General features: G+C 53.9%; 2 protein-coding genes and 3 long non-coding RNA genes across 16 annotated transcripts in view; 3 read left to right on the top strand and 2 right to left on the bottom strand.

Moving 5' to 3' along the window:
* The first annotated feature begins 1,356 nt into the window (after positions 1-1,356).
* Positions 1,357-6,712, top strand: psmb9a (proteasome 20S subunit beta 9a). Of its 2 annotated transcripts, XM_088631989.1 has the most exons (8): positions 1,357-1,473; positions 1,671-1,952; positions 2,813-2,880; positions 3,183-3,314; positions 4,393-4,522; positions 5,692-5,833; positions 6,289-6,319; positions 6,373-6,712. In XM_088631989.1, exons 2-8 carry the CDS (start codon positions 1,905-1,907, stop codon positions 6,629-6,631), a joined length of 810 nt encoding a protein of 269 aa, XP_088488115.1. In that variant the 5' UTR covers positions 1,357-1,473; positions 1,671-1,904; the 3' UTR covers positions 6,632-6,712. The 2 variants fall into 2 exon arrangements, with proteins under 2 accessions (XP_088488115.1, XP_088488117.1); XM_088631991.1 differs by lacking the exon at positions 6,289-6,319 and having other exon boundaries at positions 1,369-1,473; positions 6,504-6,712.
* Positions 4,538-5,663, top strand: LOC148662303 (uncharacterized). The gene is made up of 3 exons (XR_015936746.1): positions 4,538-5,185; positions 5,218-5,371; positions 5,402-5,663. It is a non-coding gene; the product is annotated as an uncharacterized LOC148662303 (long non-coding RNA).
* A 7,089-nt stretch (positions 6,713-13,801) lies between the features above and the next one.
* Positions 13,802-19,749, bottom strand: LOC148662304 (uncharacterized). The gene is made up of 2 exons (XR_015936772.1): positions 19,477-19,749; positions 13,802-14,321 (listed from the first exon to the last, which is right to left on the bottom strand). It is a non-coding gene; the product is annotated as an uncharacterized LOC148662304 (long non-coding RNA).
* Positions 17,419-19,010, top strand: LOC148662305 (uncharacterized). The gene is made up of 2 exons (XR_015936773.1): positions 17,419-17,766; positions 18,354-19,010. It is a non-coding gene; the product is annotated as an uncharacterized LOC148662305 (long non-coding RNA).
* A 1,503-nt stretch (positions 19,750-21,252) lies between the features above and the next one.
* LOC148662306 (class I histocompatibility antigen, F10 alpha chain-like) overlaps positions 21,253-23,880 on the bottom strand; it is a 109,895-nt gene continuing 107,267 nt past the window's right edge. For 4 of the 11 annotated variants that reach the window (XM_088631933.1, XM_088631939.1, XM_088631932.1 and 1 more), the window contains exon 9: positions 21,253-23,374. In XM_088631933.1, coding sequence (XP_088488059.1) covers positions 23,257-23,374 — 118 coding nt within the window. In that variant the 3' untranslated portion in view covers positions 21,253-23,256. The remainder of the gene's footprint in view (positions 23,375-23,880) is intronic. The other 7 variants (XR_015936730.1, XR_015936729.1, XR_015936728.1 and 4 more) reach the window with 4 other exon arrangements.

The following is a 23,880-nucleotide window of genomic DNA, read 5'->3' on the forward strand; positions in this document are numbered from 1 at the left end:
TGGCTTCTCTCCAGACACAGCTGGGTGAGCTCCTCCAGTCAGGACAGGAGGCTCTGCTGTACACAGAGGGGGGTGGGGGTGGGGAACAGGCTGCCCAGCCCTGTGGTTGAAGCCGATACCCTGGCTTCTCTCCAGACACAGCTGGGTGAGCTCCTCCAGTCAGGACAGGAGGCTCTTCTGTACACAGAGGGGGGTGGGGGTGGGGAACAAGCTGCCCAGCCCTGTGGTTGAAGCCGATACCCTGGCTTCTCTCCAGACACAGCTGGGTGAGCTCCTCCAGTCAGGACAGGAGGCTCTTCTGTACACAGAGGGGGGTGGGGGTGGGGAACAAGCTGCCCAGCCCTGTGGTTGAAGCCGATACCCTGGCTTCTCTCCAGACACAGCTGGGTGAGCTCCTCCAGTCAGGACAGGAGGCTCTTCTGTACACAGAGGGGAGTGGGGGTGGGGAACAAGCTGGCTGAGCTCTTCCAGTCAGGACAGGAGGCTCTTCTGTACACAGAGAGGGGTGGGGGTGGGGAACAAGCTGCACAGCACTGTGGTTGAAGCCGATACCCTGGCTTCTCTCCACACACAGCTGGGTGAGCTCCTCCAGTCAGGACAGGAGGCTCTACTGTACACAGAGGGGCGTGGGGGTGGGGAACAGGCTGCCCAGCCCTGTGGTTGAAGCCGATACCCTGGCTTCTCTCCAGACACAGCTGGGTGAGCTCCTCCAGTCAGGACAGGAGGCTCTACTGTACACAGAGGGGGGTGGGGAACAAGCTGCCCAGCCCTGTGGTTGAAGCCGATACCCTGGCTCCTCTCCAGACACAGCTGGGTGAGCTCCTCCAGTCAGGACAGGAGGCTCTGCTGTACACAGAGGGGGGTGGGGGTGGGGAACAAGCTGCCCAGCCCTGTGGTTGAAGCCGATACCCTGGCTCCTCTCCAGACACAGCTGGGTGAGCTCCTCCAGTCAGGACAGGAGGCTCTACTGTACACAGAGGGGGGTGGGGGTGGGGAACAGGCTGCCCAGCCCTGTGGTTGAAGCCGATACCCTGGCTTCTCTCCACACACAGCTGGACGAGCTCCTGGGAACAATTAACTCCCAGCTGCCAAACAGCCCAGATGCCTCCTGTCGTTAGTGACCTGTCTCCAGGGCAGGCCAGCTTGCTGCAGACACCCACAACCCTTTGTGTAAAGACGTGCCTTGTATCAGAGCACTCTCAGGCTCTCTGGGCTCTGAAGCTCCACGGAAAGAAAGTTCATGGAAAGGGAGAGGGAGAAGGGCGAAGCTGTGTGCCCCGGTGTGTCCCCGCTGTATTTCAATTTAACCTCAGTTTACACTCTCTGACGCGCTCATTCTGCGCCACCGCCCGGCTGTCGCGCCGGTGACGCGGTTTGAAGGCGACGAAGCTCTTGAAGTTCGCCCGCGGCTTTTCCCTGAGCCCGCGGACACAAACACGGCGCGTTAGTGATGGCGGCTCCCGTGGGTGTGAGGTGGGTTGCGTGGACTGCGAGTCTGGGGGCGACTCCGGTGGGCAGCGAGAGATAGAACGTGTGTAATATATATATTTAAAAGTATCACCCTCCCCCCACCATAGGAAACAAGAGGGGTTTTAATTGAATTTTGTTGTTGTCGTCGTCTCATTGGCGGAATCGGCCCTGCCCTCTCTGTCTCCCTCTCGTGTTCACAGACACGCAAGAGGAGCCGCTGACTTCACTTTCACTTTCACTCCGGAGAGGAGCCGCGCCGCTCAGTCCGGTCCCGTCCCGTCCCGTCCGCTCGACAGGAGCTGCGCGTCCCGCCCAGGTGTTAGGTGACCGCTTGGCGTGGCGTGGCGTGGCGTGTCCGCGTCGGACCCAGGAAGCGCCTGACCTATAAAAGCAGGAGCCCTTCTCCCACTCGTACCCACGGCCGTCAGGAGAGCATGGAGGGCGCGGCGCCCGGCTGGCAGTCGGGGGAGGTGAAGACAGGGGTGAGTCCGGGACACGGGCGTGGGCGAGACGGGGGTGAGGGTGAGGATGGTGAAGATGAAGTGTGTGTGTGTGTGTGTGTGAGCACCTGTGCGTGTCGAACCGTGACGCGAACCCGGGACCAGGCGCCTGCCTCTGCCTGCTCTCCGGCAGGGGGCTCCACGCCGCGACACGCGTGTTAGCGGGGCCCCGTGGGGGTGGGTGACGGGGCTTCTCCTGGTGCCCCCCAGAGCTCAGGAGCTGTACTCCCCAGGTGTGTGTGAGTGTGAAGATGAGTGTGAGTGAAGATTAGTGTGTGTGTGTGAAGATATCCAGTCCACAGTGTGTGTGTGAGAGTGAAGGTGTGTGTGAAGATTAGTGTGTGTGTGAGAGTGAAGGTGTGTGTGAAGATTAGTGTGTGTGTGTGTGTGTGAAGATATCCAGTCCACAGTGTGTGTGTGTGTGTGAGTGTGAGTGAAGATTAGCGTGTGTGTGTGTGTGAAGGTGTGTGTGAGTGCGAGTGAAGATTAGTGTGTGTGTGAGAGTGAAAGTGTGTGTGAAGATTAGTGTGTGTGTGTGTGAAGATATCCAGTCCACAGTGTGTGTGTGTGAGTGTGAGTGAAGATTAGCGTGTGTGTGTGTGTGTGAAGGTGTGTGTGAGTGCGAGTGAAGATTAGTGTGTGTGTGTGGGTGTGTGAAGATTAGTGTGTGTGTGTGTGTGTGTGAAGGTGTGTGTGTGTGTGAGTGAAGATTAGTGTGTGTGTGTGTGTGAGTGAAGATTAGCGTGTGTGTGTGTGTGTGTGTGTGTGAAGGTGTGTGTGTGTGAAGATTAGTGTGTGTGTGTGTGTGTGTGACGATGTGTAATGGTCGGTTCTTTTTCTAGACGACCATCATCGCTATCGAGTTTGATGGAGGGGTCGTCCTGGGGTCAGACTCTCGTGTGTCCGCAGGGTGAGTCTCCTTTACTGTCACACACACACACACACACACACACACACACACACACACACAGCCCGGTCAGCTCTGTTGCTGTCCACACACACACACAGAGACCGGAAAGCTCTGTTACTGTCCACACACACACACACACAGCCCGGTCAGCTCTGTTACTGTCCACACACACACACACACACAGCCCGGTCAGCTCTGTTGCTGTCCACACACACACACACACACACACACAGCCCGGTCAGCTCTGTTGCTGTCCACACACTGGAGGGTGGGCTCAGAGCTGTGCCCTGCGTGTCTCTCAGGGAGACAGTGGTGAACAGGGTGATGAACAAGCTGTCTCCACTGCACGACAAGATCTACTGCGCTCTGTCCGGCTCTGCGGCCGACGCCCAGACCATCGCCGAGATCGTCAACTACCAGCTGGACGTCCACAGGTCAGTCACTTCCTGAGCTGGTGTCCGTACTAGACTGTCCAGTCAGTGTGTGTGTGTGAACCCCTCTCTCTCTCAGTGCAGTGTTCATGTACTGGAGTGTCCAGTCAGTGTGTGTGTATGAACCCCTCTCTCTCTCAGTGCAGTGTTCATGTACTGGAGTGTCCAGTCAGTGTGTGTGTATGAACCCCTCTCTCTCTCAGTGCAGTGTTCATGTACTGGAGTGTCCAGTCAGTGTGTGTGTATGAACCCCTCTCTCTCTCAGTGCAGTGTTCATGTACTGGAGTGTCCAGTCAGTGTGTGTGTATGAACCCCTCTCTCTCTCAGTGCAGTGTTCATGTACTGGAGTGTCCAGTCAGTGTGTGTGTATGAACCCCTCTCTCTCTCAGTGCAGTGTTCATGTACTGGAGTGTCCAGTCAGTGTGTGTGTGTGAACCCCTCTCTCTCTCAGTGCAGTGTTCATGTACTGGAGTGTCCAGTCAGTGTGTGTGTGTGAACCCCTCTCTCTCTCAGTGCAGTGTTCATGTACTGGAGTGTCCAGTCAGTGTGTGTGTATGAACCCCTCTCTCTCTCAGTGCAGTGTTCATGTACTGGAGTGTCCAGTCAGTGTGTGTGTATGAACCCCTCTCTCTCAGTGCAGTGTTCATGTACTGGAGTGTCCAGTCAGTGTGTGTGTGTGAACCCCTCTCTCTCTCAGTGCAGTGTTCATGTACTGGAGTGTCCAGTCAGTGTGTGTGTATGAACCCCTCTCTCTCTCAGTGCAGTGTTCATGTACTGGAGTGTCCAGTCAGTGTGTCTGTATGAACCCCTCTCTCTCTCAGTATGGAGACGGGGTTGTTGTTATTAACCCGTCTCTCTCTCTCAGTATGGAGACGGGGTTGTTGTTATTAACCCGTCTCTCTCTCTCAGTATGGAGACGGGGTTGTTGTTATTAACCCGTCTCTCTCTCTCAGTATGGAGACGGGGTTGTTGTTATTAACCCGTCTCTCTCTCTCAGTATGGAGACGGGGTTGTTGTTATTAACCCGTCTCTCTCTCAGTATGGAGACGGGGTTGTTGTTATTAACCCGTCTCTCTCTCAGTATGGAGATAGGAGAGGAGCCCCTGGTCCGCGCTGCGGCCAGTCTGGTGAAGAACATCTCCTACAAGTACAAGGAGGAGCTGTCGGCTCACCTGATCGTGGCTGGCTGGGACCGCAGGGCCGGGGGGCAGGTCAGTGGGGTGGACAGCGGACAGCGGCAGAGGGAATGTTGGGCAGTGGGAGGGGTCAGTGGACAGTGGGAGTGGACAGTGTCAGCGGGAGTGTCGGTCAGTGGGGTGGACAGCGGACAGCGGCAGAGGAAATGTTGGGCAGTGGGAGTGGTCAGTGGACAGTGGGAGTGGACAGTGTCAGCGGGAGTGTCGGTCAGTGGGGTGGACAGCGGACAGTGGGAGTGGACAGTGTCAGAGGGAATGTTGGGCAGTGGGAGTGGTCAGTGAGAGTGGACGGTGTCAGAGGGAATGTTGGGCAGTGGGAGTGGTCAGTGGACAGTGGGAGTGGTCAGTGATCAGTGGGAGTGGACAGTGTGAGTGTCTGTGGTCAGTGGACAGTGGGAGTGTCAGTCAGTCAGTGGGAGTGGTCAGTGATCAGTGGGAGTGGACAGTGTGAGTGTCTGTGGTCAGTGGACAGTGGGAGTGTCAGTCAGTCAGTGGGAGTGGTCAGTGATCAGTGGGAGTGGACAGTGTGAGTGTCTGTGGTCAGTGGACAGTGGGAGTGTCAGTCAGTCAGTGGGAGTGGACAGTGGGAGTGTCAGTCAGTGGGAGTGGTCAGTGGACAGTGTGAGTGTCTGTGGTCAGTGGACAGTGGGAGTGTCAGTCAGTCAGTGGGAGTGGTCAGTGGACTGGGAGTGTCAGTCAGTCAGTGGGAGTGGTCAGTGGACAGTGGGAGTGTCAGTCAGTGGGAGTGGTCAGTGGACAGTGGGAGTGTCAGTCAGTCAGTGGGAGTGGCAGTGGTCAGTGATCAGTGGGAGTGTCTGTGGTCAATGGACAGTGGGAGTGTCAGTCAGTCAGTGGGAGTGGTCAGTGGACAGTGGGAGTGTCAGTCAGTGGGAGTGGTCAGTGATCAGTGGGAGTGGACAGTGGGAGTGTCTGTGGTCAATGGACAGTGGGAGTGTCAGTCAGTCAGTGGGAGTGGTCAGTGGACAGTGGGAGTGGTCAGTGATCAGTGGGAGTGGTCAGTGATCAGTGGGAGTGGACAGTGTGAGTGTCTGTGGTCAGTGGACAGTGGGAGTGTCAGTCAGTCAGTGGGAGTGGTCAGTGATCAGTGATCAGTGGGAGTGGACAGTGGGAGTGTCTGTGGTCAGTGGTCAGTGGACAGTGGACACCGTGCCCGTCTCCCCCAGGTCTATGTGACGCTGGACGGATTGCTGGCCAGACAGCCTTTCGCCGTGGGCGGCTCTGGAAGTTTCTATGTGTACGGATTCGTGGACGCGGAGTTCCGGAGGGGGATGAGCCGAGAGGAGAGTCAGCGCTTCGTGGTCAACAGTGAGCTTCCTCCTCCTCCTCACATCATCCGCTCGCTGTCCTTCCTCCTGCTCCTCCTCCTCCTCCTCCTCACATCATCCGCTCGCTGCCCTTCCTCCTCCTCCTCACCTCGTCCTCTCGCTGTCCTTCCTCCTCCTCCTCCTCCTCCTCACATCATCCGCTCGCTGCCCTTCCTCCTGCTCTTCCTCATCCTCCTCCTCCTCACATCATCCGCTCGCTGTCCTTCCTCCTGCTCCTCCTCCTCGCCAGCCTTCATCTTCCTCGCCTCATCCCCTCGCTGCCCTTCCTCCTGCTCCTCCTCCTCGCCAGCCTTCCTCTTCCTCGCCTGGTCCCCTCGCTGCCCTTCTTCTTCGTGTCTCTCCTCAGCGCTGTGTGTCTCTGGCCAGGTGTGTTTGTGTCCTGAGTGCATCACTGTGTCAGTGTGTTGTGTTATTGTACACTCTCTCTCTCCCCAGCCCTGTCTCTGGCCAGGTGTGTCAGTGTGTGGTGTTGTGTTACCAGTGTTGTTGTTCTCTCTCCCCAGCCCTGTCTCTGGCCAGGTGTGTCAGTGTGTGGTGTTGTGTTAAGTGTTGTTGTTCTCTCTCCCCAGCCCTGTCTCTGGCCAGGTGTGTCAGTGTGTGGTGTGTCAGTGTGTGGTGTTGTGTTAAGTGTTGTTGTTCTCTCTCCCCAGCCCTGTCTCTGGCCATGGCGCGAGACGGCTCCAGTGGGGGCGTGGCCTACCTGGTCACCATCGACGCCCACGGGGCCGAGGAGCAGTGCATCCTGGGAAATGAGCTGCCCACCTTCTTCACCCAATGAGGGGGAGGGGGCGGGGACAGCGCCTGGGGCGGCGTTGTGCTTGTGTCGTGGTTGCAGAAATAAAAACGATTTTTCGCAAAACTGTTTCTCTACCCACCCCCTCGCTCCCTGTGATCGACTGCCATACCGCAGTAATCAGAGTAAAACCACAGGACAGTGCGGTAAATAAGTTTAATATAAAGTGTAAAACAACGCCTTGAGCTGAGTCCCAACCTGGACCACATTCCCCAGAATGCAGAGGGGCAGCTGGTCAGGTGACCGGGACCACATTCCCCAGAAGGCAGAGGGGCAGCTGGTCAGGTGACCGGGACCACATTCCCCAGAAGGCAGAGGGGCAGCTGGTCAGGTGACCAGTGCAGAAGCAGGAAGTGGGGCTGCAGGTGTGCATGTCTGGGGTCCGAGGGAGGGAGACGAGCCCTGCAGCAGCGAGTCTGGAGACTCGGGGAGAGTTTCGTGTGGCGTCTTGGAGCGACAGACGGTTGAGGGAAAACCGGTCTGCAGCTCGTGGGCGGGCGGGAGCTGAGGAAGTGTTGTGTGTAGCTGTGTGGTGTTGTGTGGTTTTGTCTTGTGTTGGTCGGGGTACGAGCTCAGGGAAACACAGGCAGAGACGATCAGAGATTGTTTTTCTCACACTGGCCAGTCAGGAAGGGCTGGGTCTCTGGTGTCACCCCTGATGCAGCCAGCAAAGAGCAGACTCCCATCCTCCACTGCAAAACCTGGAGCGGATCAGACTGCTGCGCACTGGGAGTCTGACTGACAGCACTGTCACACCTGGAGCGGATCAGACTGCTGCGCACTGGGAGTCTGACTGACTGCACTGTCACACCTGGAGCGGATCAGACTGCTGCGCACTGGGAGTCTGACTGACTGCAGTCACACCTGGAGCGGATCAGACTGCTGCGCACTGGGAGTCTGACTGACAGCACTGTCACACCTGGAGCGGATCAGACTGCTGCACACTGGGAGTCTGACAGCACTGTCACACCTGGAGCGGATCAGACTGCTGCGCACTGGGAGTCTGACTGACAGCACTGTCACACCTGGAGCGGATCAGACTGCTGCGCACTGGGAGTCTGACTGACAGCACTGTCACACCTGGAGCGGATCAGACTGCTGCGCACTGGGAGTCTGACTGACAGCACTGTCACACCTGGAGCGGATCAGACTGCTGCGCACTGGGAGTCTGACTGACAGCACTGTCACACCTGGAGCAGATCAGACTGCTGCACACTGGGAGTCTGACTGACAGCACAGAGCTGGAGTAGCTCACTAATAAGGATCAGCTGTTCTGATCCCCAGGCAGCAGAGTCGCTGGCTGACCAGAAGCTGAACCCAGCAGTGTTTCAGCTCAGAGAGGACAGCAGGCCTGTCCTGTCCCCGTGTCCAGCAGATCTGGGCCTAGTTGACAACCCCAGCCCCCCTCTGCAGCTCTCAGGACAGACTCACTCACAGCCACAAGGTAAGGAAACACAGGGCTCTTTATTCACAGTGCAGCACACAAGACTCCAGAAACCACAAGACAAACCCCTAGTTCGTACCTGAGCTCTAGCTGGACGTGCAGCCAGCTTCACCAGACCTCCTCCCCCTGACACAGCCCAGCTCTGCAGCTCTTCCCTCCTGCTCTGCTCAGCACAACTGCTCTCTGTCCCCAGCAGCACCAGACTGAAGGCCTCCCCTCCTGCCTTTTAACTGTCTCCCCACCAATCGTCTTCCAGCAGTGAGGCAGGGAATTGTGGGGGCAGACTGTTCCGCTCGGCCTTCTGGGGAATGAAGTTCAGACAAGAGCCGCTGTCTCGCCTGGACCTGCGGCCCTCTTACAGTGTGGACAGGGAGTGGTGCAGGAGAGCTGTGAGACCAGATTGTTGAGCTGTTTTGTGGTCTTTCTGACTTGAGATGAAAAGCAGAGGGGTAATGGATTAATCTTCCTGGATGGCAAGACAAATCAATGTACTTATTGATGAGTGAAGAGATTGGGGCTGTGGGCTGTCTGGTCCTGTAGTTCAGAGGATCTGGCTACAGGTTGGTATGCCTGTGGTTGTGGGTTCAAATCTGAATAAATCAGGAGTTTTGTTTTTGAAGACAGTGTTAGTATCAGTGATAGATTGATCAGTGAAGAACTGGGAGCTGGTTGCTGTGTGTCCTGTAGTGTGAAGGTTAATGCTGTGGACTCTGAGCTGTGTGGCTGTGGGTTCAGTTCCCACTGAGAGTGAGACTCTTATTGTGCTTGAATCATTTGGCTTCACTCATCCACAGTAACAGGGTGATAAGTGTAGAGGTGGGGTCTGAGTTTGTGTGGCTCTGTAGTGAAGAGGTCAGGGCTGTGGGCTCAGAGCTGAGTGGTTGTGGGTTCAAGTCCTGCTGAGACCTACAGCTTGTTTTGGGTTTAATTCTTCCCCACAGTAAGAGGTTGATAAGTACAGAGACTGGGGCTGTGAGGTGTGTGTCCCTGTGGTCTGGAGGATAAAGCTGAGAACTCAGAGCTCTTTGGTTGTGGGTTCAAATCCCAGTAAGACCTCAGGTTTGTTTTCAGTTTCTTAACCACAGTAAGAGGTTGATAAGTACAGACACTGGGACTATGAGATGTGTGTACCTGTGGTCTGGAGGATAAAGCTGAGAACTCAGAGCTCTTTGGTTGTGGGTTCAAATCCCAGTAAGACCTCAGGTTTGTTTTTAGTCTCTTACCCACAGAAACTGGTAGATAAGTGAAGAGATTGATCTTGCAGTGTGTGTGGCTCTGTGGAGTGGAGCTTAGGGCTGTGGACTCACAGCTCTCTGGTTGTGGGTTCAAGTCCTCCTGAGACCTACAGCTTGTTTTGGGTTTAATTCTTCCCCACAGAAACAGGTTGATAAGTACAGAGACTGGGGCTGTGAGGTGTGTGTCCCTGTGGGCTGGAGGATAAAGCTAAGGACTCACAGCTCTCTGGTTGTGGGTTCAAATCCCAGTAAGATCTTAGGTTTGTTTTCAGTCTCTTACCCACAGAAACAGGTTGATAAGTGAAGAGATTGAGCCTGCAGTGTGTGTGGCTCTGTGGAGTGGAGCTTAAGGCTGTGGACTCACAGCTGCAGGGTTGCAGGTTCAAGTCCTGCTGAGAGTGGCTTGCTTTGTCTTTAATTCTTCTCGACAGAAACGTGTTGATAAGCTGGGGGAGTTGTAAGGGTGGGTGGGAGGCCCAATAGAGGAGAGGGTAAGACACTGGCCTCCCGACTGCAAGGTCCTGGGTTCAAGCCCAGGCAGGAAGGTGTGTGAGAGAGAGAGATGCAGGGGGTCAGTGGCAGGGACAAGTAACTAGATGAAGGGAGAGGGGTCTGGGATTTACCTTTTACTGAAAAATTCCAACAGTGTCAAACGTTTCAGTAAAAGGTAAATCCCAGACCCCTCTCCCTTCATCTAGTTACTTGTCCCTGCCACTGACCCCCTGCATCTCTCTCTCTCACACACCTTCCTGCCTGGGCTTGAACCCAGGACCTTGCAGTTGGGAGGCCAGTGTCTTACCCTCTCCTCTATTGGGCCTCCCACCCACCCTTACAACTCCCCCAGCTTATCAACACGTTTCTGTCGAGAAGAATTAAAGACAAAGCAAGCCATTCTCAGCAGGACTTGAACCTGCAACCCTGCAGCTGTGAGTCCACAGCCTTAAGCTCCACTCCACAGAGCCACACACACTGCAGGCTCAATCTCTTCACTTATCAACCTGTTTCTGTGGGTAAGAGACTGAAAACAAACCTAAGATCTTACTGGGATTTGAACCCACAACCAGAGAGCTGTGAGTCCTTAGCTTTATCCTCCAGACCACAGGGACACACACCTCACAGCCCCAGTCTCTGTACTTATCAACCTCTTACTGTGGGTAAGAATTAAACCCAAAACAAGCTGTAGGGCTCAGGAGGACTTGAACCTGCAACCCTGCAGCTATGAGCCCACAGCCTTAAGCTCCACTTCACAGAGCCACACACACTGCAGGATCAATCTCTTCACTTATCAACCTGTTTCTGTGGGTAAGAGACTAAAAACAAACCTGAGGTCTTACTGGGATTTGAACCCACAACCAAAGAGCTCTGAGTTCTCAGCTTTATCCTCCAGACCACAGGGACACACACCTCACAGCCCCAGTCTCTGTACTTATCAACCTCTTACTGTGGGGAAGAATTAAACTTAAATAAGCAACAGGTCTCTCTCAGACTTGAACCCACAGCCAGGTGTCCATGAGTCTAGAGACTTAGCCCTCTGCTCTAGAGATTCTTCACAGACACAGCCCCAGTACTTATCACTCTCTTACTGTGGGGAAGAATTAAACCCAAAACAAGCTGTAGGTCTCAGCAGGACTTGAACCCACAACCACACCACTCTGAGCCCACAGCCCTGACCTCTTCACTACAGAGCCACACAAACACAGACCCCACCTCTACACTTATCACCCTGTTACTGTGGATGAGTGAAGCCAAATGATTCAAGCACAATAAAAGTCTCACTCACATTGGGAACTGAACCCACAGCCACACAGCTCAGAGTCCACAGCATTAACCTTCACACTACAGGACACACAGCAACCAGCTCCCAGTTCTTCACTGATCAATCTATCACTGATAGTGACACTGTCTTCAAAAACAAAACTCCCGATTCATTCAGATTTGAACCCACAACCACAGACATACAAGCCTGTAGCCAGATCCTCTGAACTACAGGACCAGACAGCCCACAGCCCCAATCTCTTCACTCATCAATAAGTACATTGATTTGTCTTGCCATCCAGGAAGATTAATCCATTACCCCTCTGCTTTTCATCTCAAGTCAGAAAGACCACAAAACAGCTCAACAATCTGGTCTCACAGCTCTCCTGCACCACTCCCTGTCCACACTGTAAGAGGGCCGCAGGTCCAGGCGAGACAGCGGCTCTTGTCTGAACTACATTCCCCAGAAGGCCGAGCGGAGCAGTCTGCCCCCACAATCACCTGCCTCACTGCTGGAAGACGATTGGTGGGGAGACAGTTAAAAGGCAGGAGGGGAGGCCTTCAGTCTGGTGCTGCTGGGGACAGAGAGCAGTTGTGCTGAGCAGAGCAGGAGGGAAGAGCTGCAGAGCTGAGCTGTGTCAGGGGGAGGAGGTCTGGTGAAGCTGGCTGCACGTCCAGCTAGAGCTCAGGTACGAACTAGGGGTTTGTCTTGTGGTTTCTGGAGTCTTGTGTGCTGCACTGTGAATAAAGAGCCCTGTGTTTCCTTACCTTGTGGCTGTGAGTGAGTCTGTCCTGAGAGCTGCAGAGGGGGGCTGGGGTTGTCAACTAGGCCCAGATCTGCTGGACACGGGGACAGGACAGGCCTGCTGTCCTCTCTGAGCTGAAACACTGCTGGGTTCAGCTTCTGGTCAGCCAGCGACTCTGCTGCCTGGGGATCAGAACAGCTGATCCTTATTAGTGAGCTACTCCAGCACTGCCTTCTGGGTAATGTCATAGAGACACCAAAGATTCACACTATGAACTGAAAAAGACACAGAATGTATGGGATTGCAGGTGGGAGGGTGTGTAATGAGATGCTTTAAATTCTTAAAATGGAGTCCTGAGGTGGCAGGATTGTTCCTGTTTTATTAAAAGCAGCTTCTTCATGTCTTTCTTCATAACAGCTTCTATGCAACTAGGACTTCTTTTCTTCTCCCAAGCAGAACGACTGAGCTCTGACACCCCTCATTCTCCACACTGGCTGCAGGCTTGAACTGACAGCACCTGTCCCTCCTCAACCCAGGGGAGGCTGTCCGTTGGCCACCCTTCTCCCCCCCATGGCCTGCTGGGAAATGTAGTTGATGAGGGTCCGCAGCAGGAAAGGTGCAGATGGTGGAAGCTTTAACCCTCCCTTACACCAGTATACTCACCCTCTGCCTTACTCTGTTGTATCACACTGTCGTATAACTGAATACAAGCTGGAGTGGATCAGTAACTCTGCTCGACAACCAGATTGAATGTGGCACAGCAGGGTGGAGAAGCTGGAGGGGAGGATCTGCGCAGTAGGCTTCTGCTCCCAGACGCACACTGTCCCCGGTGGAGAAGTGCTGTTACTGCACCTCGGCTCCCTCTCTGGGAGAGACTCGTGAGCAAGAGAAACATGATTCCGTGTTTTAAAACTGAAACCGTGTCTTTCCAACAGGGGAAAAGGGGGGGAAAAACCTCGGATTCATCAAACCGACGGGAGCTGGTGGCAGGCTCTCCTGTCAGCCTCTCCAGTGGGCCTGATCGCTCCAGGCTGACAGGCTGGCTCTTTGCTCATTGACGATTAAGAGCTCCTGCCTGTGACTGGGGCTGGCTGGTGGGTTACTGTTCTGTCTCGGCGTCCTGCCTGACTGCACTCCAGACCCCTGTGTGTTTGTACAGAGCTCCTGATCCCCACAGGCTGCGTCTCGGACAAGGAATCCTGCAAATATCATTTTCCACTAATGAAATTAAGGCCTCCATGGAGATTCTACACAAGCTAACACGGCGAGTTGTACAATTTCAGTTACGTACAGCGAGTTATGTCCAAAATTCAGCAGCCAGAATCCTGACCAGGTCTAGTGCAAGTGTTCACATTACTCCTATCCTGGAGTCCTTGCACTGGCTTCCAGTCAAATTCCACGTAGACTTTAAAATCCTCATGCTCACCTATGAGGCTCTGCATGGCTCGGCACCTCAGTACCTGTCTGAACTATTATCGCCCTACTCCCCACCTCGCAACCTCCGCTCTTCAAATTCTGCCCTCCTTACTGTCCCCCAAGCCCGTCTACATTGTATGGGTGACAGGGCCTTCTCCTGTTATGCCACAAGCTCTGGAACTCTCTGCCCAAGGATATCAGAGAGTCACCATCTCTAACCTCCTTCAAATCCAGACTCAAACCCTCTTCTTCAGAAAAGCCTTTACTGAACTGTTCCATTCTTCACCCCTCTGCTCTTCTTAGTACCACCTTCCACGGCCTCCTCTGTTGGTATTATTGTAATTGTGTCCTATCTTGTGTATTCTTCTTATTTATTGTTATTGTCATCCTGTAAAGCGCTTTGAGAAGCCACCTTTAAAGGTGCTATATAAAATAAAGTTTATTATTACAAGACTCACAGGCAGGTGCTCGTGGGAGGGGTCAAATCGTGAATAAACATCAAAAACCCTTTTTCAAACACACAGCCCACCACAGAAAAACCACTCCCCAGCCGACTCGGTGCATGAATTGATCACTCTTTTATTTGAACTTGATTTATGTTTAGTGATGACAGAGTTACTTAAGTCACATCTTCCTGTAACAAATTAAATCTTACAGAGGTAAATAACTTCTCTCTACAAGTCTGCAATTTGAGGTAAAGAAGCACAATTTTCTTTATTAACACTTTTACTGATGAAACCTAAACCTGTTTCTCACAGAGAAAAAAATACAGACCGAATGGACACTCGAGCACATGAACACTGACCTGAGAGGTTAATACGCACGGAGACTTTGTAACACGGGGTCTGTTATCACTATAATTAGTATTATTAGCCCATTAACTGCAGAAACTGACCTCAGTCCTCAGCCTGCGGGCTCTTGGGGTCCCGGGCTGTCTCTCCACAAGCCTGGCTAGGGCTCTGTAAGTCGATGAGGAGTAACCGGACTGATCTCCGATCGCGGCCCGTCAGGATACAAGCCTGCAGGGCGCCGCCATGACAGTCCGCAGCGCCCTGATGACGTCATCACTCACCGCCCGCCTGGAAAGCGCAAATCTCGCCAATAAAATGTAGATCAAGGTGTTTCTGCTAACTTTAAAATACAGATAAAATTAAAAATATATATATATTAAACGCCAAACATAAAAGAAAACGCAGCTACGAACAATATTCTTTTTCTTATCATCATCTTCGGGGCAGGTTCACAAAGCGAAACTAAACAGTTAACCAGAAAACATTTGTAAACATGTTGACAAAATTGAGGATTTTCGGTTTCACGATTGATTTTTTATGAATTAAGTGACTTAATTTGAATGACGAGATTCAGGCCTAAATATTTACAACTACAAAAAATACACCTTTAATAGCATCCAGTACACATATGTTCTCTTTATATTTTTTCTCTGCTTGCACAGAAACCCGGGTACTCTGGTATGTTTATGATCAAAAACCGGAAGAAGGGCGCTGTGTAGGAGGCCTGATAAAGTTTCTCAGCAAGTTCAATTCCTCAGGGCTGTGCCACTGTCTCAATGGACAGTTCTAAAGAACACTCAAGACGTCACTCGCAGTGTTGCGAGAAGGCATATGATTTCACTTAGAACAAAGATTTATTAAAGAATTTATTAAAAATTCAGGTCACCAGTCCAACACTAGACACCAGCATCTCACTGGACACCAGTCCAACACAGGACAACAGTCCCTCACTGGACACCAGCCCCCCACAGGACACCAGTCCAACACTGGACACCAGCCACTCACAGGACACCAGTCCAACACTAGATACCAGCCCCTCACAGGACACCAGTCCCTCACTGGACATCAGTCCAACACAGGACACCAGTCCCCCACTGGACACCAGCCCAACACAGCAGTCCAACACAGGACACACAAATGCTCATGCATGTCTTTGGACTGTGGGGAAAACCCACACCAACAAGGGAGAACATGCAGACTCCACACAGACAACAGCCCAGCGCCGTGAGGCCCCTGCACCACTGTGCCACTGCACGAGAAAGCCCTTGTTTGATTATGCCACAACATTACTAAATCCAAATACTGTCTGAGGGGAAGTAGATATATTTACTCCGTATACAACAGCTCCGACAATAATCTTCTGTGGGAAAAAAAACATCTGAACACTTGAAGGCAATGATGCACACGTTCTGTAAGAGTCCCACAGGCAAGTTCGCAGCAACTCGACCTGTTCAATCTTGAAATTACAGTCGGCAAAAACCCCTGTACAGGACGCGTTCCTGCAGCTTCACATCAGAAGTCACACGTTTGGAAAACTGTGTCCTTTCTACCTAGCCCAGAAGCGTCTAAAACAGGGCGCCTTTAACCCAGGAGTGCTCACTGACACCGTGCTCACTTCATGTGGAGCCCAGAGCCCCAGCTCCCTAATTTTCACAACAAGAGGAGTGTGACGATATTCCTCTGTTCAAGCAGGGCCACTGTGGACAGGACAACATGATTGCGTATATAATGCAAGATATTCATATAGCAGGCAACACTCTTCACAGATTAACTTGCTTTTAAACGCAATAATTGTCTGGTATAAAGCAATACCATCTCGTATAAACAAGATCATTTTTTTTTTCTCTTTGGCGCTGCTGAAGCGGAACTAGAGTTTGACCCTGGTTTTAAACCGCTCTTGAGGATCCCAGGGAAGGAGCTGACGGTCCTGTTACAGGGGGGTTTCTGGAGCCGAGCGGAGCAGACCTGCGCAGACACGCTTCCTGCCCGCCGCGCGAGGCAGCGGCGTTGCTCAATGTCGGCAGACCCACGAGACTCCGGGGTTCCTGCGGGGCTCAATATAGACCTGCTGATTTCACTTCTCTACCCAGCCTGCTCCTGGCCACGGAGAGCTAACGATCCGAGGAGCTCATCCAGCTGCAGCCCCCAGAGGAGCAAGGGTCCGGGCTCCGAGCGGCTTGTTCCCCACCCCCACCCCTCTCTGTGTACGGGGGAGACTCCTACTAAGTAGATCCCGGGGCTGCTGGTGCCCAGTTCCGTGCACTAGATCATCGACCCGGACCGTGACGACAATGGCGAGCCATCTGGGACTGATCCTGCTTTTCCAGAGAGCCTGCGCTCTGACAGCTTCAGTGGGTAAGAGTCTCACCCTGTGTGTGTGTGTGTGTGTGTGTGTGTGCATGTCCGAGGGTGTGTGTGTGTGTGTGTGTGTGTGTGTGTGTGTGTGCGCATGTCCGAGGGTGTGTGTGTGTGTGCGCATGTCCGAGGGTGTGTGTGTGTGTGAGCATGTGTGTGTGTGTGTGTGCGCGCGCATGTCCGAGGGTGTGTGTGTGCGTGTGAGTATGTGTGCGTCTGTGTGTGCATGTCCGAGGGTGTGTGTGTGTGTGTGTGTGTGTGTGTGTGTGTGTGCGCGCGCATGTCCGAGGGTGTGTGTGTGGGTGTGAGTATGTGTGCGGCTGTGTGTGAATGTCCGAGGGTGTGTGTGAGTCTGTGTGTGAATGTCCGAGGGTGTGTGTGTGTCTGTGTGTGCATGTCCGAGGGTGTGTGTGTGTCTGTGTGTGCATGTCCGAGGGTGTGTGTGTAGTTGCCTGTCTGTGTGCGACTGTGTGAGCCTGTTGTCTGAGCCTGCAGGAGTAGCCCTGAGGTTCCAGGTTACTGAGAGACTCGGGAACTCGCTGGGACACGGGCTCCACCCAGCCCAGAGACCATCAGCGCCGTTCCTCCCGACGCCCAGCTGGAGACGGTCACGCACCCACGTCTCTCTGGGTCCGGCCCCCTACTGCGGGACGAGACCCCGTTACCCTCCCAGACCTGCTCGGTCAGGCAAGGGGCCAATCGGACTGTCTCCGTGCTGTCTCTCTCTCCCTCTCCAGAGCGCCCCCAGGTGTCCCTGTCACACAAGGACTCCGGATCTGGCGGTACTGAGCTCACCTGCCTGGCCACTGGCTTCTTCCCCAGAGACATCCTGGTGTCCTGGTGGAGAGACGGACAGGAGCTGCACGAGGATATGGACAGTGGGGAGGTGCTGCCCAACGGAGACGGGAGCTTCCAGGTCAGGAAGAGTCTGAGAGTGAGAGCAGGAGAGGAGGACAAGTACCAGTACTCCTGCAGAGTGGATCACAGCAGCCTGGAAGAGGAGATCAGGGTGATCTGGGGTGAGAGAGACAGGAAATCATGGGGATCTGGGGTAAGAAAGAGGAGATCAGGGGGATCTGGGGTAAGAGAGACAGGAGACCATGGGGATCTGGGGTGAGAGAGAGGAGATCAGGGGGATCTGGGGTGAGAGAGAGACAGGAGATCAGGGGGATCTGGGGTGAGAGACTGTGGACAGAGAGTCCAACACAGACCAGACGAGCTGGAGTGTAGAACTGGACTACAGGTCCGTACTGTACCGGTGTTTCAGAGCGGCCCGGCCCGTCTTCAGCCCTGAGCGCTCTGGCCCTGCTGCCTCTGGCTGTGCTGGTCCCAGTCATCGCACTGGGAGTCATGCTGCTTCTCCAGCTGATGAAGACAGGTGAGACAGACGGACGGATGGAGGCGTGTGTGTGTGTGTGTGTGTGTGTGTGTGTGTGTGTGTGTGTGTGTGTGTGTGTGTCCGGTCCGTGTGTGTGTGCGCATGTGTCCGTGTGTGTGTGCGCGTGTGTCCGTGTGTGCACGTGTGTGTGTGTGTGTCCGGTGTGTGTGTGTGCGCGCGCGTGTCCGTGTGTGTGTGTGTGTGTGTGTGTGTGTGTGTGTGTGTCTGTGTGTGTCCGGTCCGTGTGTGTGTGCGCGTGTGTCGGTGTGTGTGTGCGCGTGTGTCTGTGTGTGTGTGTGTGTCCGGTGTGTGTGTGTGCGCGCGCGTGTCCGTGTGTGTGTGTGTGTGTGTGTGTGTGTGTGTGTGTGCGTGTGTGTGTGCGTGTGTCCGGTCCGTGTGTGTGTGTGTGTGTGTGTGTGTCCGGTGTGTGTGTGTGTGTGCGTGTGTCCGGTCCGTGTGTGTGTGTGTGTGTGTGTGTGTGTGTGTGTGTGTGCGTGTGTCCGGTCCGTGTGTGTGTGTGTGTGTGTGTGTGTGTGTGTGTGCGCGTGTGTCAGGGGAGAAGGGCTCAGGACTCCCTGTGGTTCCAGGGTCCCGGGTGCTGCTGACCACAGCCCTCCTGACCGCCCCCCCCGCCGAGCGGCTCAGCCGCAGCAGGGAGTGCGTCACCACCTTCCGGGACGGAGCCCGGGGCCCGGGAGACACGGGAGAGCGCGCAGGCTCCACCCAGAGGGTGTCCCCGGACAAGCCCGGGACCGAACCCGGGACCGGAGAGGCATGCGGAAGCAGCACTGCTGGGGAGAGAAGTCACACTGGGATTACTGGTTATACTGGGGGGACTGGTCACACTGGGGAGAGTAGTTACACAAGAGAGACTGGTCACACTGGGGTTACTGGTTATACTGGGGAGACTGGTCACACTGTGGAGAGAAGTCACACTGGGGTTACTGGTCACACTGCGGTTACTGGTTATACTGGGGAGAGAAGTCACACTGGGGTAACTGGTCACAGTGTGGAGACTGGTCACACTGCGGTTACCGGTTATACTGGGGAGACCAGAGCGCTGAGCTGGGCGACTGCACTAGGACACACAAGCAGCAGCTCGCAGGGCGGGAACCCCACCCTGTCCACTCCGGACAGCGGTCAAGCCAGAAGACCCCACACCCCCCACAGGAACACGAGCCACAGCTGAGCCCTGCGCTCTGTGATCGCCTTGTCATTTCGAAATAAACACCTTGAAAATAAAAGCCATTTGCGTGGGGTTTTTTTTGCCACATCTCGTCTTGTAGCAACAGCCCCAGGACATGCAGCTTGTTCCCCACCCCCACCCCCCTCCGTGTACAGCAGAGCCTCCTGTCCTGACTGGAGGAGCTCATCCAGCCTGTTCCCCACCCCCACCCCCCTCTGTGTACAGAAGAGCGAGGAAGCCGGGACCAGAACCGAACTCCGCGGCGCGAACTTTACTTTTCAGACTTTCATTTCTCGGCCCAAATGTTTCATTTTTTTGTTACCGATCTCTAAAAGCTTTCGGGTTTTTACCACGCCCCTCTCCCCACTGCCGGATTTCGCCACACCGGACGCCGGACTCGGCTCAGTTCCGGTTTCGTGCTGAGTGAGCGAGGCCACGTCACGCACCGCCATCAGAGCCCAGCTGTTCAGAGCAGAGAGAAGAAAAACGACATAATCTGACCCCCCCCCCCTCGCTGCCCGAACCTTTCGCCTCGGGTGTCCCGGCGCACGATGAGACGCTGGTTCCGGGTCCTGGTTCCGGCGCTGCTGCTGTGCGGGGCCCAGCTGGTCCCAGCCGGTGAGTCTGCTGGAGCTCAGCCGGGCGTCACCTCACGGCTTCTTCTTCAGCTCCCGGACGGGAGAAACCGCGAGTGTCGGGGCGCCTGCAGGTATTCCTGCTGCGGACCCCTGGTTATACTTTCGGGGTGCGCATGTGCGCTGGAACCCCTCGCGAGGAAACGCGCGACTCTGCGCGTCAGATCCAGGGCTGGGGTCTTCTGGGAAAACTGCCCCTGGTCCGCGAGTGTGTGTCTCTGTGTGTGTGTGTGTGAGACAAACACTCCACACCGGGGCTCTCGAGTTTACCCGTCCCTGGTGCACCGGTGCTCGGCGGGACATGCAGACTCCACGCAGAAGGTGGCGCTGCGGGCGCAGTGATGCCGGGTCATTGCACTGGCGCGCATGACACATACACTGGACTCTTTTCAGACCGCGTCCACAAACCTCGAATCATCACAGCACAGAGCAGAGCTGTTTTTATCAGTGTGCGCTTCCGATGTGGAAAACAACAAAGTACCGGACGTCCTCTGTTCGTGCAGAGGCTGATCTCCCCCACAGCGGGCTCCACACGGGAGGTGCCCCAGGCCAGCCTCGTGCCCGGGGCCCAGGTGGGGGTGCGAGACACGTCAGCTGGGTGTTTGTGCACACAGCCCTGCCCCTGCTGAAAGAGGAGAGCTGTGCTGCGCTCTGTGTACAGAAGAGCCTCCTGTCCTGACTGGAGGAGCTCACCCAGCTGTGTCTGGAGAGAAGCCAGGGTATCGGCTTCAACCACAGGGCTGGGCAGCCTGTTCCCCACCCCCACCCCCCTCTGTGTACAGTAGAGCCCCCTGTCCTGACTGGAGGAGCTCACCCAGCTGTGTCTGGAGAGAAGCCAGGGTATCGGCTTCAACCACAGGGCTGGGCAGCCTGTTCCCCACCCCCACCCCCCTCTGTGTACAGTAGAGCCTCCTGTCCTGACTGGAGGAGCTCACCCAGCTGTGTCTGGAGAGAAGCCAGAGTATCGGCTTCAACCACAGGGCTGGGCAGCCTGTTCCCCACCCCCACCCCCCTCTGTGTACAGTAGAGCCTCCTGTCCTGACTGGAGGAGCTCACCCAGCTGTGTCTGGAGAGAAGCCAGGGTATCGGCTTCAACCACAGGGCTGGGCAGCTTGTTCCCCACCCCCACCCCCCTCTGTGTACAGAAGAGCCCCCTGTCCTGACTGGAGGAGCTCACCCAGCTGTGTCTGGAGAGAAGCCAGGGTATCGGCTTCAACCACAGGGCTGGGCAGCTTGTTCCCCACCCCCACCCCTCTCTGTGTACAGTAGAGCCCTCTGTCCTGACTGGAGGAGCTCACCCAGCTGTGTCTGGAGAGAAGCCAGGGTATCGGCTTCAACCACAGGGCTGGGCAGCTTGTTCCCCACCCCCACCCCCCTCTGTGTACAGTAGAGCCTCCTGTCCTGACTGGAGGAGCTCACCTAGCTGTGTCTGGAGAGAAGCCAGGGTATCGGCTTCAACCACAGGGCTGGGCAGCCTGTTCCCCACCCCCACCCCCCTCTGTGTACAGAAGAGCCTCCTGCCCTGACTGGAGGAGCTCACCCAGCTGTGTCTGGAGAGAAGCCAGGGTATCGGCTTCAACCACAGGGCTGAAATAACAACAATAACAGAAATAACAACAACAACAACAATAATAATAATAATAATAATAATAATAATAATAATAATAATAATAATAAAAACCTTTATTTTATATAGCACTTTACAGGTGGCTTCTTAGTTTTACAGAATGACAACAATATAAAAATACAGATATGCAGGATGAGAACACAGGTAGAGGAGACAGTAGTCTGTACTGGATACAGTAGGAGCAGAGGGGTAAAGAACAGAACCAGTTAAGTACAGAATGTTCTGGAGAAGAAGGTGTGGAGTCTGGATCTGAAAGAGCTCAGGGGGGGAGACTCTGAGATCCTGGGGGCTGCAGCTCCAGAGCTCTGGGGCGCAGCAGGAGAGGCCCTGTCACCCCCAGAGTGTAGAGGGGCTGGGGGGGACAGACAGGAGAGCAGAGTCAGACCAGCGGAGGGGGAGGAGGATGATGGGAGCTCAGACAGGTACAGAGGGGCGGAGCCGAACAGAGCCCTACAGGTGAGCAGGAGGACTCTGGAGTCAACTGGAAGCCAGTGCAGGGACTCCAGGACAGGAGTGAGGGAGTTTACTCACTCCCCAGTGAGTAGATACAAGAGAAGACAAATGTGTTGATCAGGTTTTCAGCCACAGTAAGTGATAAAATAGGGCGCAGTCTAGTGATATTTCTGAGGTGAAAGACAGATGTTTTGACAATATGCTCGAATGTCAAGCCTGAATCAAATATCACCCCCACACTTTTCTTAAAAATATTTTTTTTTCAGAAAACAAAACAAAACCATTTTACATCTAAACCACCATTATTACATCAAAAATTCAAAAAATTCAAAAAAAGGGCAAACTTTTTTTCCCCTAGTATTTTACAATTATATAACTTTTTAACAAAACTATATACATTCAAAAGAAGGAATATGTACACATTTATGAGTATGAAAAGGGAGACCAATTATTTTGTATCTCAACAAAATCCGACCTTAAAGGTTTAATGTACTGAACCCATCTAGACCAATATTTGACAATTTTTTTAATTTGTACTTTTAGTGAAAATGTTATTTTTTCCATTATATATATTTCTTTAATTAATTCAATCCAATCAGTCATTGCTGGTAGATCTGGGAGAAGCCGCTTTCTTGTTACAGCTTTCTTCCCTGCTGATATAAGGATTCCAAACAAATATTCGTCAGTTCCCCCAGCGTCTTTCAATTTAGACTCAAGTCCAGTACCCTCCACAGACAGGGTTACAGCATTGGCTTTGGAGGCGGTCCTGTACAGTATACTGTGAAACCAGTGCATGAAGTGCTCCGCAAGTAAGGTGGCTTTTTGAGAAGAGGCATCTGGATCAGGGCCTGGGAGACGCACAAGCCCCTGGCCCGTCGATCACATCGACTGCTACTCACTGCGTGCTAGGGCTGCTCATGACGGCTCAGAGAGGGTTGTGGGCTCCTGGACTGTAGTAGTGGGCTTTGACAGGGTCACTGGAGCAGTCAGGTGAGGGCTACAGCCAATCAGTAGGCTGCAGCTGTGTTCCAGGGGACTGGTGTGTTTAGGGGATGGGAGAAAGAGTCTAGAGCGGAGGTTGCCAGAGAGTAACCAGAGGATCCACCCGAGGTTAGCACCAGCAGCAGGCCTCGTGGACAGGTCGGAACTGTGGACAGCTGGATCAGGATTCAGGACTAGCTCTTCATCAGGGACGAACCTGTCACGATTATAGTCCCCCCTCCTTAAGGGTGCTCCAGCCCTTTCACTCAAGACTTAATTCTGTGCACCTGTTTCCCATTCCCAGCCCACCTTAAAAGCCAGGCGCTGACGGTCATCCGGGCTCTGCATCTGATTTCCGTGCCGTGCGAGTCCGGGACCTGGAAGCGCCTGGTCCCGTTAAGGTTTTAATCTCTGTTCCCGTTCCTGTTCCCCGTCCGCCGGTTCCGACCCGGTGTCGTCCGCATAGGGTCCGGAAAGAACTGTTCGTTACAGAACCGGTCCTCTTCCTGACCCGCTGGGACCCACGGTCATCTTTTCTCCTGTGCACAAACTCCTGCTCGTTTCAGCCAGCACTAACTAGCTGGTCTTCAGAGAGCATCAGCAGCGCATCACAGCTGGTATCTCTCGCCCCGTGTCGGATGCTGCAGCAGCACTGCCTGGCGCAGAGCCAGAGAGAGCTGATTGGGCAGCCACAAGCCTGCCTCTGCTTCTGCATCTGCGGGAGATCTGAATCCACAGAGATTGGATGAGTATTCAACATTCTGCATTACAGCTCAAGAATTCAATTGTCATCCCAACCAGCTGATATCAATTCAATTCCTATGAGTGATGTACTTGTTTTGAGTATCTAATGTATAAGTTGTAACCAAGTTCAATTACAAAACAGTCAGAATGAATGATATACTGAACGTATCTCCCTCTTGGTATTTGTAAATCTTCATGACTGAATATATGCCTTCTGTATTCTGATAACCCTCACGATAAGATCTGTTATGTTTATATGCACATTTTCTGTATTAATAAATGTATCTCGTGTATTGAATCCGCATGTGTGTGTGTGTGTGTTGTTGGTTGTTCTTACGATTGATTGTCTAAAAGCCATAGCAAACCACCTCGTGATTACTGCCACAATTAGTAATTGGCTCACTAAAATCACAAAACCCCTACACCTCCTTGTAACGGACCGACGCAGAAGTCCAGCTAGGTGTGGCCAATCCTGCTCTCCTGCTTTA

This window comes from Lepisosteus platostomus, chromosome 5, assembly GCF_059453375.1.
Source record: "Lepisosteus platostomus isolate fLepPlt1 chromosome 5, fLepPlt1.hap1, whole genome shotgun sequence".
NCBI classification, from domain to species: Eukaryota; Metazoa; Chordata; class Actinopteri; order Semionotiformes; family Lepisosteidae; genus Lepisosteus; species Lepisosteus platostomus.

What these genes read in the sequence shown, in the direction of transcription:
- psmb9a (XM_088631989.1), top strand. Translation starts at nt 1,905, where the DNA reads ATGGAGGGCGCGGCGCCCGGCTGGCAGTCGGGGGAGGTGAAGACAGGG. An exon ending in ACCGCAGGGCCGGGGGGCAG is followed by an intron (nt 4,523 to 5,691) that starts GTCAGTGGGGTG and finishes CGTCTCCCCCAG; the next exon opens with GTCTATGTGACGCTGGACGG. An exon ending in GCCAGGTGTGTCAGTGTGTG is followed by an intron (nt 6,320 to 6,372) that starts GTGTTGTGTTAC and finishes GTCTCTGGCCAG; the next exon opens with GTGTGTCAGTGTGTGGTGTT.